The sequence below is a fragment of the Hippopotamus amphibius genome, chromosome 2 (assembly GCF_030028045.1).
Source record: "Hippopotamus amphibius kiboko isolate mHipAmp2 chromosome 2, mHipAmp2.hap2, whole genome shotgun sequence".
NCBI classification, from domain to species: Eukaryota; Metazoa; Chordata; class Mammalia; order Artiodactyla; family Hippopotamidae; genus Hippopotamus; species Hippopotamus amphibius.
Genome location: NC_080187.1, coordinates 6,409,816 through 6,422,560, shown reverse-complemented (window position 1 = coordinate 6,422,560; position 12,745 = coordinate 6,409,816). Strand labels below are relative to the sequence as shown.

At 59.4% G+C, this 12,745-nt stretch overlaps 1 protein-coding gene across 3 annotated transcripts in view; it reads left to right on the top strand.

Moving 5' to 3' along the window:
• Positions 1-420: 420 nt before the first annotated feature.
• NCS1 (neuronal calcium sensor 1) overlaps positions 421-12,745 on the top strand; it is a 58,008-nt gene continuing 45,683 nt past the window's right edge. For 2 of the 3 annotated variants that reach the window (XR_009051492.1, XM_057723883.1), the window contains exons 1-2: positions 421-611; positions 7,557-7,679. Coding sequence is in view for 2 of the 3 variants with exons in the window: in XM_057723883.1 (XP_057579866.1) it covers positions 548-611; positions 7,557-7,679 (187 nt within the window). In the remaining variant the exon portion in view is untranslated. The remainder of the gene's footprint in view (positions 612-7,556; positions 7,680-12,745) is intronic. The other variant, XM_057723884.1, reaches the window with a different exon arrangement.

The window sequence follows — 12,745 nt, the reverse complement described above, 5'->3', positions numbered from 1 at the left end:
CCCGCCCGGGGGCCGGTGAGGCCGGGCGCGCCCCTCTGCGGGCCTGGCGGGGCGCTCTCGCGGGGCCGTGGGGCCGCGGGCGCAGGCCCGGCCGGGCGGGTGCGGGGCGGGAGGTGGCGCCGGGCGCTGAGTGGCGGCTCCGGGTCCACCCCTGGCGCGCCGGTGCGGGCGGGAGGCGGGGAGCGCAGGGGCGGCGGCGAGAGGCAGCGCAGCCGCGAGCATGTGCCGCGGAGCTCAGTAACCAGGGACGACCGCGGCCACACCGCGGCCGCGTCGGCGCCCAGCCCAGCGCAGCTCCGCGCCGCGGCGCCCGGAGAGGGCGGCGGCCGGACGGCCCGGGCCTGCCGAGCGGCTGCCCCGCGCCCCGGGCCCCGCGCCGCGAGCCGCGCAGCGCCGCGCGCCGGAGAGCCCCGCGCCTCGGCCCCGCGGGCCCGGCGCAGACAAAGGCGCGGCCCCGGCCCCCCGAGCGCCCCGCCCCGGCCCCGCCGCTCCCGCTGGGCGCCCCGACGGGGTCCGGCCCGGGGCGCGGGGGCCGCGGCCGCCGAGGATGGGGAAATCCAACAGCAAGTTGAAGCCTGAAGTTGTGGAGGAGCTGACCAGGAAAACCTACTGTGAGTGCGCGCGCCGGGACCCCCGCCCCCCGCTCCCGGGCCCTGCGGCCGCCCCCTCGCGCCCCTCCCCCCCGCGGTCCCCCCACGGCCCCCACCCCGTCCGCCCCGGGCCCGCTCGCCGCCCCCTCGACGCTGCCCCCCTCCCTCGGCCATCCCCCGCCCCGGGCCCCTCGGAAGCTCCCGGCCGCGCCCCCAGCCCCACACCTGGCCCTATTGTTCTAGGACACCCCCCCACCACGCGCGCCCGGGACGTGCGTCGCCTGTCAGCGTGCGCGGGGCCATCCCCGGGCCCGGAGGGAAGGCCCCAGCCCCCCACCGCGACCCCCTCCCTGCAGAGCTGTCCAAAAGGGCGGGGTGTGCCAGGGCGAGGGGCGGCGGGCCGGGGCGGCGGGCCGGGGAGGGGGCGCCTGCTCGCGAGGTGCCCACTGGCACGAGCGCGGCGGGGCGGGTGATTCATGCATCACGATGCCGCCGCCGCCGCCGCTGCCGCTGCTGCTTGGAGGCTGGTCTGTCGCCCCCTGCCTGGCCCTGATCGTGTGTGGCGGGTGGCGAGGCTTGTCAGAGAGCTCGTGGCAGCGGCGGCGGTGAAGGGTCCTGGGCGCCCTCTTGGCTGCAGGATCTATAGGCTGAATTCTCCTCTGGCCCTGATTTCACCTTCTCAGCTTCTGTCTCTGTCTGCCAGGCTGCGAAATGGGTTTCTGCAGCCCTGGATGATCTTGTCCATCCCGTCCTTTAATCGTCTGGGGCACCCCTGAGAGGAGGGCCTGTCAATTTCAGATTTCTCTAGCTCTGTCCCAGTGTGTCTCTCTCCATGTGCCCAACTTAACTCTCCAGTCCCCTCACATCACGGGTTCCTCCACATCAGACTTCTCCCTTCCTTGCAAGCCTCTTGCAGATGCCTCAGCATGCCAAGGGTTAATGGCACTGAGTCCTGACCTGGGCAAGGCTTCTGCCTGGGGATCTGGCTTGGAAAGGGGCAGGGGCTCTGGGCTTGGGTTGGGATTCTGAACCCGTACCTGCTCACCTGCGTGGGTCCAGCCTCTCTGCGCCCTCCCTGGAGGAGGCAGATGGACCACCAACTCCACGCATTGATGGAGGCTTGAGAGGCAGCTTCTGATGGTGCATTGCACAACCTCTGCTCCCCCCTCCCCCCCACTCCATTGGTTTTCTGGGCACGTTTGCAGGTCTGTCCAAGCTCACACTTCAGCTCCATGCCCCTCGCCCCCATGTACTTGAACTAAGGGGGCTTTCCTGAGTGGGTGCTAGTTCACTGGGAGGTACTGGCCCTTCTCCAGTGGAATTCTGCAGCAAGGCGCTCACATCCCAGTAGCTGCTCCTCAAAGGCGGTGAGGCTCTGAGGACCAGGGACTCTGTCCTTGCTGCTCTTACCCGCTTTCCAAGGTGGGTAGGTGGCCTTTTCCAGTTTGGCCGCTGTTTTGAGAGATTTGCTGGGCCTTCCTTCAGGCTCTGTCCAGTTGTGGCCCATAGCTGTCAGCAGTCAGGCTGTACACGGGACTTCCTGGGCCCCTGTGCTCAGGGAGGCAGAGGGCACAGTGGGCTTCAATGGAGGGGTGGATTTGGGCTGCACCAGGGTGTCTCCATTAGCTGTGAGCTGAGTGAAGCCAGGTTTCCTGCTTCTGGAGCAGGTTGCGTGCCGAGCTCCTTGGCTCCCTGCATGTTCAATCCTCACAATAATCATAGGACCCAAGATCCCAGGGCCCGTCACCAGGCAGTGCCAGGACTTGAACTCAGGCCTGTCTGGCTCCCAAGTTAAGCCTTGTTAGGAACCAGCCCCATGTTGCTGGGCTGGGCTGGGCTATTTTTAAAGGCCTTTGGAGACCTGGAACAGTTTCGATCAGGGAGAGAGTGAGCTGGGTACTTTTCCTCTAGAGCTCTTATTGGGTTTGGGCTGATGGAGGTGGTGGTGGGCTCACAGGCCTCCTGTCTGTCTCTTTTGCTGATGTCAGCTTCCTCAGGGCAGGCCCTTCCTTGACTGGTTGTGTTGGCTCTTAGTAGGGCCACAGGTATGTGTTGAATGAAAAGTCTCCCAGCAGGAACAGCAGGAAAAGCCTCCAGCCTGTTCTAAGGCCCCAGATGGGCTTCCTTGTGCTGGGGCGTGGTGCCATCTGCTCTTAGTTCAAGGGATTCTGTGTATTGTACAGGGTCAAGAGAGGAGCGCTTGCGGAGGACTCTCAAATGTCAGAATCTCCTGGAGAGCCCGTTAAATACTAAGGTGCCTGGTCACCCTCCCAGACTTCCGATTCTTAGAGTCTGGGCCGGGCCCAGGAATTTGTATCCTTGACAAGTGTTTGTCAAGCAGACCTTGGTTCCGAGGAGTCCCAGTTGAAGACCCACAACTGCGGGTCCTGGCGTGTGCAAGCATCATGTGGTGGCCTAGGCCACCTTGGGCGTCCCACAGCCAGCCACAACGCCAAGGAGGGCCCAGAGGGGAGTCCCAGATGTTCACGCCTGCGTCCGTGCTGGCTGCCACCCTTGGTGGGGAGTCTCCTGCTCTCTGGAAAAGACTGCCTCGGTGGTCCGTGTGTGCGAGGAAGCAGGAGGTCTTACAGCTCCGACAGTGTGGCCCTCCCTAGGCACATCTGGACCCAGCCCAGCTAAACCCCTCCGTCATTCAGCCTTAACACTGCAGAGCAGATTTTTTTCCTCCTCTGCAGATAAGATTCTGTAAGTCATCAGCACCCCGTAACCCAATCTTCACCCTTCCTGGCACAGTGCACCTCCAGGGGAAGCAGGAGGTTTTCAAGAGGTGGGGGCCTCGCCCACTGAACGGTGCTCGGTGCGACCAGCAGCCCGGTTCCTGTGAGGTCTGGCCCACTTTTGTCCAGCTTGTTGGTGAGGATAGTGTCATCCCTGTCTGTCCAGGCCATGGGAGAGGCCAGCCCTTCACTTAGCTGAGCCCGAGTTTCCTCATCTGCAGAATGGGTGTGCTCATGGTCCCTGACTCTGTGGGCGCGTGAGGGGGCAACAAGATGCGCGTATAGCATAGTGTAAGGCGTATGGTAAGGGGTTTGTCAAGGATGCAGGGAGGTGTGTGAGCGATCGTCATTAACGTTGTTGTTTTGACTGCACAATTCGGCTTCATCCCAAACGGGTCGTAAATATATCTTGTGGGCGAAGTTCATCTCTCCACGGAGGAACCTTCCTGTGGTCCTGGTCTTTGTGCCTGGCCCTCAGGAGGCGTGGAAAGATGGGACTTTTGGTTTGCCAGGATCTTAGCAGGTTTTTGTTTCAACTGCTGCGGTCTCTCCCCACCCCGCCCGCCCGCCCCACCTGTTAATTTGGAGGCTGCCCTAACCTGCCCTTCACTGAATGCTCACTCTGTGCTGGGCGCAGAGATGGAGATGTGAACGAGAGAGATGGAATTCCTGCCCTCAGGTGGAAACTAGACGGGTCATCCGGAAAACAGAGCTTGTGGGGCTCAAGCCATTCGTTGTGGTCTGAGCTGAGTCTGTTTAAAGGCTTCTGGGCCGAGCCAGCCCCAGAGGCAGAAACCTCCCCCTCCCTCCCCCTTATTCTCTTCCCTTGGACCCTCCGTCCAGGACTCAGAGGAGGTCGCCTTCTCCCTGCTGCTCTCGGTCAGCGCAGGCTCTGCCTTGACCTTGGTTGCCAGCCTTGGGTCTTGTCCACCTCTTCGGCCTTTCCCTCATGCCCAGAATGGTGGAGGGAGGCGTGTCTAGATGAGGGGGGGGGGCGGGGTAGCTGGCAGCTAAGGCCCCTGAGACCAGAGCAGAGAAGGGGACCCCCAGGAGTCTGGTTGAGAGATACTAGATGTCACCAGTCTCTCTGGCTTTGGGAAGGGTCCCACAAGGGTCCCTTCCTATAGGATAAGGAATATTCTCTGACTGTCACTTCCCCCACCCGACTCTGCTTGACCAGAGAGGGTGAGACATTGCCTCGGGGAGGAGGCAGTATCTGGCACCCATGTTAAGATCAATGAGGGAGTTGTGCAGAGGGCCAGGCAAGGGATAAGCCACCCGGGAGAGGGAAGGCCCTGAGGTAAGGAGGTGGCTTCTGCGATCCCTCTGCATCCTGTGCGCACACAGGTAAGACCAAGGAGGCTGCTCCCCGACTCCACCGAAGCTAAGCAGAGCAGCAGCGGGAGGAATCGAGGTTAGACGGTTAAAGCAGGGTTGGGCATCTGCGTAAGAAGTACCAAGTCTGTTGTAAACTCAATATCCTGGAGAATAGTGTGGGGTCCTCACTCGGGCTCTGTGACCCTGGGCAAGTTGCTTACCTTCTCTGAGCACCAGTTTGCTCACCTGCAATACCTGCCCACTCTGTGGATCTAAAGGGGAGAGGGCTTTGAGGTCCGAGCGTGAGCCAGAAGCAGGGGTCAGGGGATGTTTAGCCACAGAATCTCAGGGAGGGAAGTAGACCCTGGGAACCAGATGTACTAGGGTTCTGGCCCTTTCCTTGGGCAAGCCCCGTCTCATGGAGCTTCACTTCCTTCTCCAGAAAACAGGCATCACAGGGGCCCCAGAGGTGGGAGGACTCAGTGCACTTGAAGGGTTTAGCACGGGGCCTGGTTCTGGGGGGACCCTTTAAACCTCTCCTGGTGGCAAACGGGCCCGCTGGTTTACAGCCACCCCTTGTTGAGAGAAGCAGAGGCCAGAGAGGGGCAGGGACTCCCCCCCCGGGACCCAGAGCCCAACCCTCCTCCAAAAGCTTCTTCTGGTTCTTTCTGCCTCCTCCAGCTCCATTCGTCCCCACCCCCACCCCACAGAATTCTGGCATCTCACATCTCACAGTATCAGGTGAGAGCCCTTTCTCCTGGTTGTGGGCTTGAGATTGGACCAGCTTCCTCGGCTCCCGAGGCCAGACCTGAGCCCCTCTGGGCAGATGCAGCCAGCCAGTGCGCCAGGCTCATGCCATCCCTCACCAAGAGCCCCAAAGGTCGTAGGAAGGGATTTGGACATTTTCCGAGATGGGCGGGGTGGGGGTGGGGTGGTCTGAGGATGGAGGCGGTGGAGACGTCAGATTTGGGTCTGGATATCGTTTTAGCACCTAGTCCAAAGAATGGCTTGGAGGAGGGGATGTAATCAGGGCCTGGTGATCATGGTGATAAACCTCGGGTGTCAGCAGGGGTGACGTCAAGGACGGATCCTACGTATATTTAGGAGGAAGACTCAACAGGACTTGTACATGGGTTTCATTACCTTGTAAATGCGGAATTATATGCTTTTTAACTGTAACAAACCTGACAATCGTGAATGTTTGCCCATGATTTTTTAATGTTGTATTATGTGAACGCAACGTCTTTTATTTAATCTCCGGCCATTGGACAGTTAGGTGGCTTTTATAAACAGTGCTGTGAAAAGCATCTTTGTACTAAATCTTGGCATGAACATCTTTGTAGTAAATCTTCGCACATGTCTCTACTTGAAGATAAATTTCCCCAAATGAAGTTGTGGTATTAAAGGCTGGGAACATCTTAAAAGGCTTTTGATTGAAAAATTGTTCAATTGCTCTCCACAAAGTATGTTCCCATTTTTATTTTCAGCAAAAGTGGATGAGAGAGTGCCTATTTCCCTGCATCGTTGCCGGCACCGATTATTATTGTTTTTCTTAGTAATTGTCAGCTTGATGCAGAAGAAAAGAGTAGCTCACTATTTTGATATTCATTTCTTTGATTACTATGAAAAAAAATCCTGGAATCTTCGAGCCAGAGGAGACTTTGGGGTCATGTAGTCCAATGTCCTCGTTTTAGTAATGGACCAGTCGAGCACCAGAGAGGAGAAGTATCTCTCCCAAGGTCACATGACAAATACACGAGGCAGGAACCTAGGATTGCTGCCTCCTGTCGGATGCCTCCCACGGTGCCGTGATGGGTTGGCCCTTGGGGTGGAGATGAGGATGTCTTGCTTTCTTCATTGAAGTTGATAGGGTTCCTCTTGTCCTAAATCTCTCTTGCTGTCAAGTAAGGAGAAAAAAACCCAGCATGCATTAAAAAGAGATTCCTTCTTAATGTCATTATGAGATGAAATACTTTGCACATTCTGAATGTGGTCTGTCTACCAGGGCGTCATACATTAACACGCCAAGTTTCCAGGTCCTGTGCAATTGGGATCAGATTCCCTGCGGGGGTTGGGACAGCAAAGTGGTGAGGGCTCAAGGGCCAGCTTGCTGGCTGTGTGACTCTGGGGAGCCCCTCACCCCTCTGAGCTCTGGGTGCCTGGTGTGTGCCGTCGGCAGGCACAGGGACCGACACGTAGTAAATGCTCAGTAAATGTCCTCACAGGAAGGGGGCTGCTTGGCCGTCAGAGTCAGGGGACAGTTCATGGCCACCTCCTAGGGGGGCACAGGGTGAGCTGTCACAGGCCCTTGGCTGCATTGAGAGTGAATGGTACGTGCACACGGCTTCTGTGTTTGGCCTTGCTGCTTGGGAGCGGGAGTGATCTGGGGAGGGCGGGCCGGCCCTGGAATGCTGGGTTTTAGGATCCTGCGTGGACGCGGGCCTGGAGGACTGGAGACGCACCTGCCTGGGGTTCTGTCCCAGAACCATCGTAGCCTGGACAGTGACTTTAAAATCACTAGTCCCCAGTGGGCCTGGGTTTCCCTTTCTGTACAATATTCAGATTGCCAGGTAGCCAGACTTGCGGTGGGGCAGCTCCTCCTGGTCCCCAGGGACGGAATGTGCTCGGGCTCCAGTGTCAGATGACGGGGGCTCCCGGGCCGTCTCAGCCACAGGCACAGTCCTTCATCTCTTGATGCCTCAGTTTTCTCATCTGTGAGTTGGGGATCATACCCTCATAGCACAGGGCTGTTGCGTGCGAGGTTAGGAACAGCAAAGACACTGAATTTGGTGGCTTGGGTGCTCCTCTTAGCTTATCAGTGGTGATGGAGACCCCGCACCCAGCAATGTGTAAGGATCACAGGCTGTCGCTGCGGCAGGAGTCTGGTATTAAGGATGTTTGTGTGATGCAGGCCCAGCTGAATGTTCATGTGGTCGTCACCCACTCCTTCCAGGAGCCCTGCCTAGTCCCCGCTTTACAGATGAGGAAACCGAGGCTCAGAGGGGACCGGAGCTGGCCCAGGGCCACACATCTGGTGAGTGGTGCAGGGGAGATTGACCCTGGGCTGTGATGAGGGGCCCCGTGCGGGTGGGAGGCGCCGGGAAGCTGCGGTGCAGGGGTGTGGGTGAGCGTGAGCGAGTGTGGGCACTGGGTGCAGGCGTGCAGCCCTGGCTCACGTGGGCACGCTCCGAGTGTGAGTGATGGGGTCGTGGCGTGTGTCAGGAGTGGGTGAGCGGTGTGTGTGAGGGCAGGTCTGAGCAGGTTGTAATGTAGGTGTGCAAGGGGGGCGGGGCACTCGGGTGGGAGGCACAGACAGGCCAGGTGCCCAGAGCAGAAGCTGATCGCGCCGCTGCCCGCCCTGGGGCCAGGTGACGTGGCTGCCATGTCTCTCCCCTTCTGCCCTGGCCGCGGTGGTCTCTGGGAGCCCCTCTGCCCTCGAGCAGTGGGGAAATGTCCTTGGGAGGAGTGACAGGATGATGACTCCTGTTTACCAAGTGGGCACTCGATGTCAGGAGTGCTGAGTACATATTCTCCCTCCTGTGTTCTCACCACAGCCCTGGGAGGAGGGACTATTATGCCCATTTTACAGATGACGAAAAGGAGGTCCAGGCAGATTCAGGGACATGCCCGAGGCCTCCCAGCCGGTCAGCGGCCAAGCTGGGGCTCAGGCTTAGTTCTTTGTCATGCCAAAGCCATGCCCTTCCCATCCCGTGCCCACCTCCCATGACCTCTGTGAGCCTTGTAACCTTAGAGCTGCTGCTGCAGATAATGAGTGTCCCATCACTGGAGGCTTTCAAGCAGCTGCTGGGGTGTCTGACACTGCCAGGCGTCCTGGATTCCTGGGCTGGATGTGAGGTTGGATGGTGGGGTGGTAGGATCCTTCCAGCTGGGAACACATAACTAACATAGCCCTGTTAGTTTTTTTTTTTTTTTGGCTGCACTGGGCAGCTTGCAGGGTCTTAGTTCCCCAACCCGTGCCCTTGGCAATGAAAACTCAGAGTCCTAACCACTGGACTGCCAGGGAATTCCCAGCCCTACTGGTCTTGCTGTTCTGATTCCTGTTGGGGACTGGGGGCAGCCTCGCTTGGCCTCCTCTGGGGTGGAGGCAGAGTCGAGGCCCTTGGGAACGTGGCAGGAGAAGGGTTGTGTCAGGTCCTGGGAGCACTGCTGGGAGCGTGCAGCAGGCCGGCCACACCCAGGCCTCTGAGGCTTCCTTAGCCTCTGCCCCATCCAGGGCGGGCTTTGGGTGCCAAGGGGCAGCTCCAGAGTGAGGCTGTAGAGGCCCACAGCACCCCGGCCATCCTGCCCTGTCCGTGCCTGGCGTGGCCCAGGTGCCTCAGGTGGTGTCTGTTGGACGAAGAAGGAGACCGAGTCCTCACGGGTGCCACGCGGGGCTCAGAGGCACAGTGACAGAGAGGACCTCGGGGTCTGGAGGTCTGGTTGCAGTGTCCTGGGTGACGGTAAGCAGCTTGAGGGTTGGGACACATCTGGTGGATTTGGGGGTTTGTTCGGCTTCCAGCTGGGAGCTGTGCGCTTACCTCTGGGTAAGGCTTGGGCCTTCCAAAGTGCCTGTCCACATGTTGCTTCGTTTTGTTCCTCAGCTGCCCAGGGCGGGACCCACCTGTGTCCCTGACCTGCAGTCTCATGGGGGCAGGGAATTGCCAGGGAGTCAGAGTCTGGGATCCTGGTTCCAGCCTGACTTGCTGTGGCTGCACCTCTCAGGGTCTCAGTGTCCCCACCCGTCCCCCTCTCAGTGAGATGGGATGTCACCTTTTCTCAGCCCCAGGGAACGCTGATGGTGCCACCTAGGAGGCTGTGTACCCCATCTAGGGAGCCTGGGTTGGCGGTGCCTGGGATGGGTGCAGGGCAGCTGCCGCCTGGCATTCCTGGTCTCATGAGGTGGCCCCGGGAAGCTGGCGGGGCATCCGTTGCTCTGGATTCCCTGGCAGGGGAGAAGGAGGAGGGCGGAGGAATGCGGCTTTGAGGAATGTTTAACCCAAGGCAGAAATAGCACTCCGCTTTTTTTATTTCAGGCTTGGGTTTTCAGCTAGGAAGTGGGCTCAGAGCGCCATTCTCTTTTTCTCCCGCCTGCCCCAGCTCCCCCACTGCTCTGGCCTTTTGGGGACAGGAAGTGGCCTCTTCTCTCTTTTTTTTGGAACTAAGAAGCTGCTGTGGGAACCAGAAAGGATCCTGGATTTGGAGGCCGAGAGAGCTGGGTTCAAATCCCCTGTTCTCCACTTCCCAGACCTGCGATCATTTCCTTCCCTGAACCCTTGCTTTCTCTTCTAGGGAACTGGGGGGAGGAGAGGACAGGAGCTGAGACGGCTTCTCGGTAGTGTCAGGACTTCCTCCCAAGGGACTGGCTGGGCCTGGGTACAAAGCCCAGCTCCCCTCATCAGCTCTGGGATCTTGGCCAAGCCCTTTCCTGTTGAGCCTCCTCACGTCATCTGTAAAATGGGTGGATGGTGACAGCCCTGCCTCCCAGGGTGGTGGATGGAATGAGTGTGAAAATATTGGCAAGAGGGCCTGGCACATCCTAGGGTCTTGAAATCCCTCCTCTGAGTCCTGGTGGCCTCACACGTAAAGTGGGAAAACACCTCCTGCAGGCCTGCTGCTGGAGAAATGAGGGTCCTTGCCCGGGCAAGGGGCTGCTGAGGCAGGTTTTCATCGGACCCTCTGTGTGCCTCGTTCCCCTGACCCTGGGACCCACCCCCACCCCCACCCAGCTTGCACCAGTGCCCAATGTCCCCTTCCACGGAGGTGCCCTGGGCCCAGCCAGTACCTGCCCCAGACCCGGTGGTGAGGACACGGTTAACCCACCTTCTTTCTGTTCGGCTGTGAGCGCCGTGAGGGTGGGACGCATCTGGTTTCACAGTTCACTGCTGCAGCCCTGCTCCTAGGACAGAGTCTGGTGCACATTTGTTGGAATAAAGGAAAAAGAAAATTCATAAATGAACAAGCTAATGAATGAACGACATTTATTTTGGGGGGAGCTGCACAGCAGGCGGGATCTTAGTGCCCCTACCCGGTATTGAACCTGTGCCCCCTGCCGTGGAGGCGCAGTCTTAACCGCTGGACCACCAGGGACGTCCCCGAATGACGTTTCTTCTCATCCATCTTGGGTCTTTGCTTTCCATTTGGCCTCCTCCTACCTCCTGGTCTGGGTGACAAGGGGCTTTACACATCTTGGAGGGCATCCTCAGAAGTCAGGTGCTGGGAGACTGGGCCTTAGCAGGTCAAGCCTAGCCAGGATGCCAGCCCCTCTCACCTTCTGGGGCTGGGGAGATGAGGAGGGGTCCAGCCAGCCAGCTCGGCCCCTCCTTCTAGGCCTCTGCTGCTCCTGTCTCTTTGTAAGAACCAAAAGATTCCTGTTCAAAGGCAGGAGATAGGGCTATTTTTGGCACTGTGGGGGAAAAAGCGAACGCTTCCCTTCTGTTCAAAAATATATGGTGTATGTGCTGGGCAGGCGAGGAGCTCTTTGAGCTCAAAGCCTGTGCTGGCGGGGCTCCTGCTGCCCAGCCCCCGTGGCCCGGCCACCCTCTTGTGGCTCGGTAGCCCACACGGCCACGTGCAACTATTGTTTCCAGACTGCCTGAGATGAGGCCCTTGCTGGGCCTGAGCAGAATGGGATCTTAATTAAAACCAACAGTAGCCGTCAAAATACAGGAGAGGAGCCTGCTCGCTGCTCTCAGCGTGATTCGTGTTTTTTCTGCTCTGGCTCCGTGGAGGGGGGTGGGTGGTCATGAGACGTGTTCTGGGCACATCTTGGCGAAGGAGGCCCGTTCTCCCGCAGCTGGCAGCCCCGGGTACCTGTGTGGGTGAGCCTGGCCAGGGCGTCCCCAGGCTGCTCTGCCACCCCTCACTCCCTGATGCAGAAACTGTTTGTGGAACCGCTGCCAGGTCCCGTGGGTGCCAGGACACGAGGCAGTTTGGATGGATGGGTTTCTGGCCCTCCTGGCATTCACAATTTGGTGAGGAAACAAGACAGAGCGTTGCACAACACTGCGGGAGTCCACCGGGTCTGTGGTGCGCCCGGGAGGGCTTCCTGGAGGAGTCAGTGTTTCAGCGGAGACCCAAGGGACATACTAAACCGTTATTCATTGTTTATGTGAAATTTGAATTTCACTGGGCATTCTGTATTTTTACTTGCTAACTTTGGCAGCCCTACCTGAGGGAGATGTAAGAGTTGAGAAGGCACAGGGAGATTTGGGGAGGGTGGTTTATGTGAGATGCTGAGAGCATTTCAGACAGAAGGAACAGCGTGTTCCAGGTCTGGAGGCATCGAGGTCACAATTCTGAGGCCCTGGAAACCCGGAGCAGGGGCGGTAGTGTAGAGGGGGGTGTGCGGTGAGCCCCTCGGCGGGGCTGGATGACCAGCAGGGCAGGGCCCTACCTGGAGGGCACACTGATGGGGCCAGTCTTGGGAAACAGGCGAGGACACAGGGCACACTAGGGGAGACGGGGCCTACCTTGGCTGAAGGAGACACCAGCGATCGTTGTGGTCAGGGTCATGGTCCAGCCGCTGGTGGGTTCGGTCCAGGCTGATGGGTGTGCGGCTGTGCCTTTCTTGGAGTCCCAGTGCTGGGGTCCTCCTGCTGCCCAGGACCAGGACAACGACTTACTCGACCCATGGTCCTCAAAGGGCCAGAGCTGGAGCAGTGCCGCTGCCTGGGGCAGCTGGGGCTCCACCCTCCCAGGCCAGAGGCCCTAGGATTTGTGTCCCAGAAGCCCCTGGGGCCCCTGCTGGAGTTGTTCCGCCCCATTGCGGTTCAGGTGCAGGTCCCGGCTGGCTGGTTACCCTCAGGAGGGATTTGCCGAGTCCTGGGCAGGAAGGGGCGGGGCGGGGGGGGGGGGCGGGATGTGGCAGTGGGGGTGGGGCTGGGTCCTAATGAGCCCTACTGCCTGGATCCCATTCCAGGTACAGCCCCTGCTTATTCATCTGTGTCCTTGTCAGGGTTGCCTGCGTCTCTCCCTGTGGGGGGCGGGGTTATGCGCCCTTCCCCCTTCTTTGGGTGCCCCTCCCCCACTCCCATTTTGAGGTTTCCTTTCTCTAGTGGTTGTGACCTTAAGGACGATGGCCGATCCGGCTCGTGCCTGAGC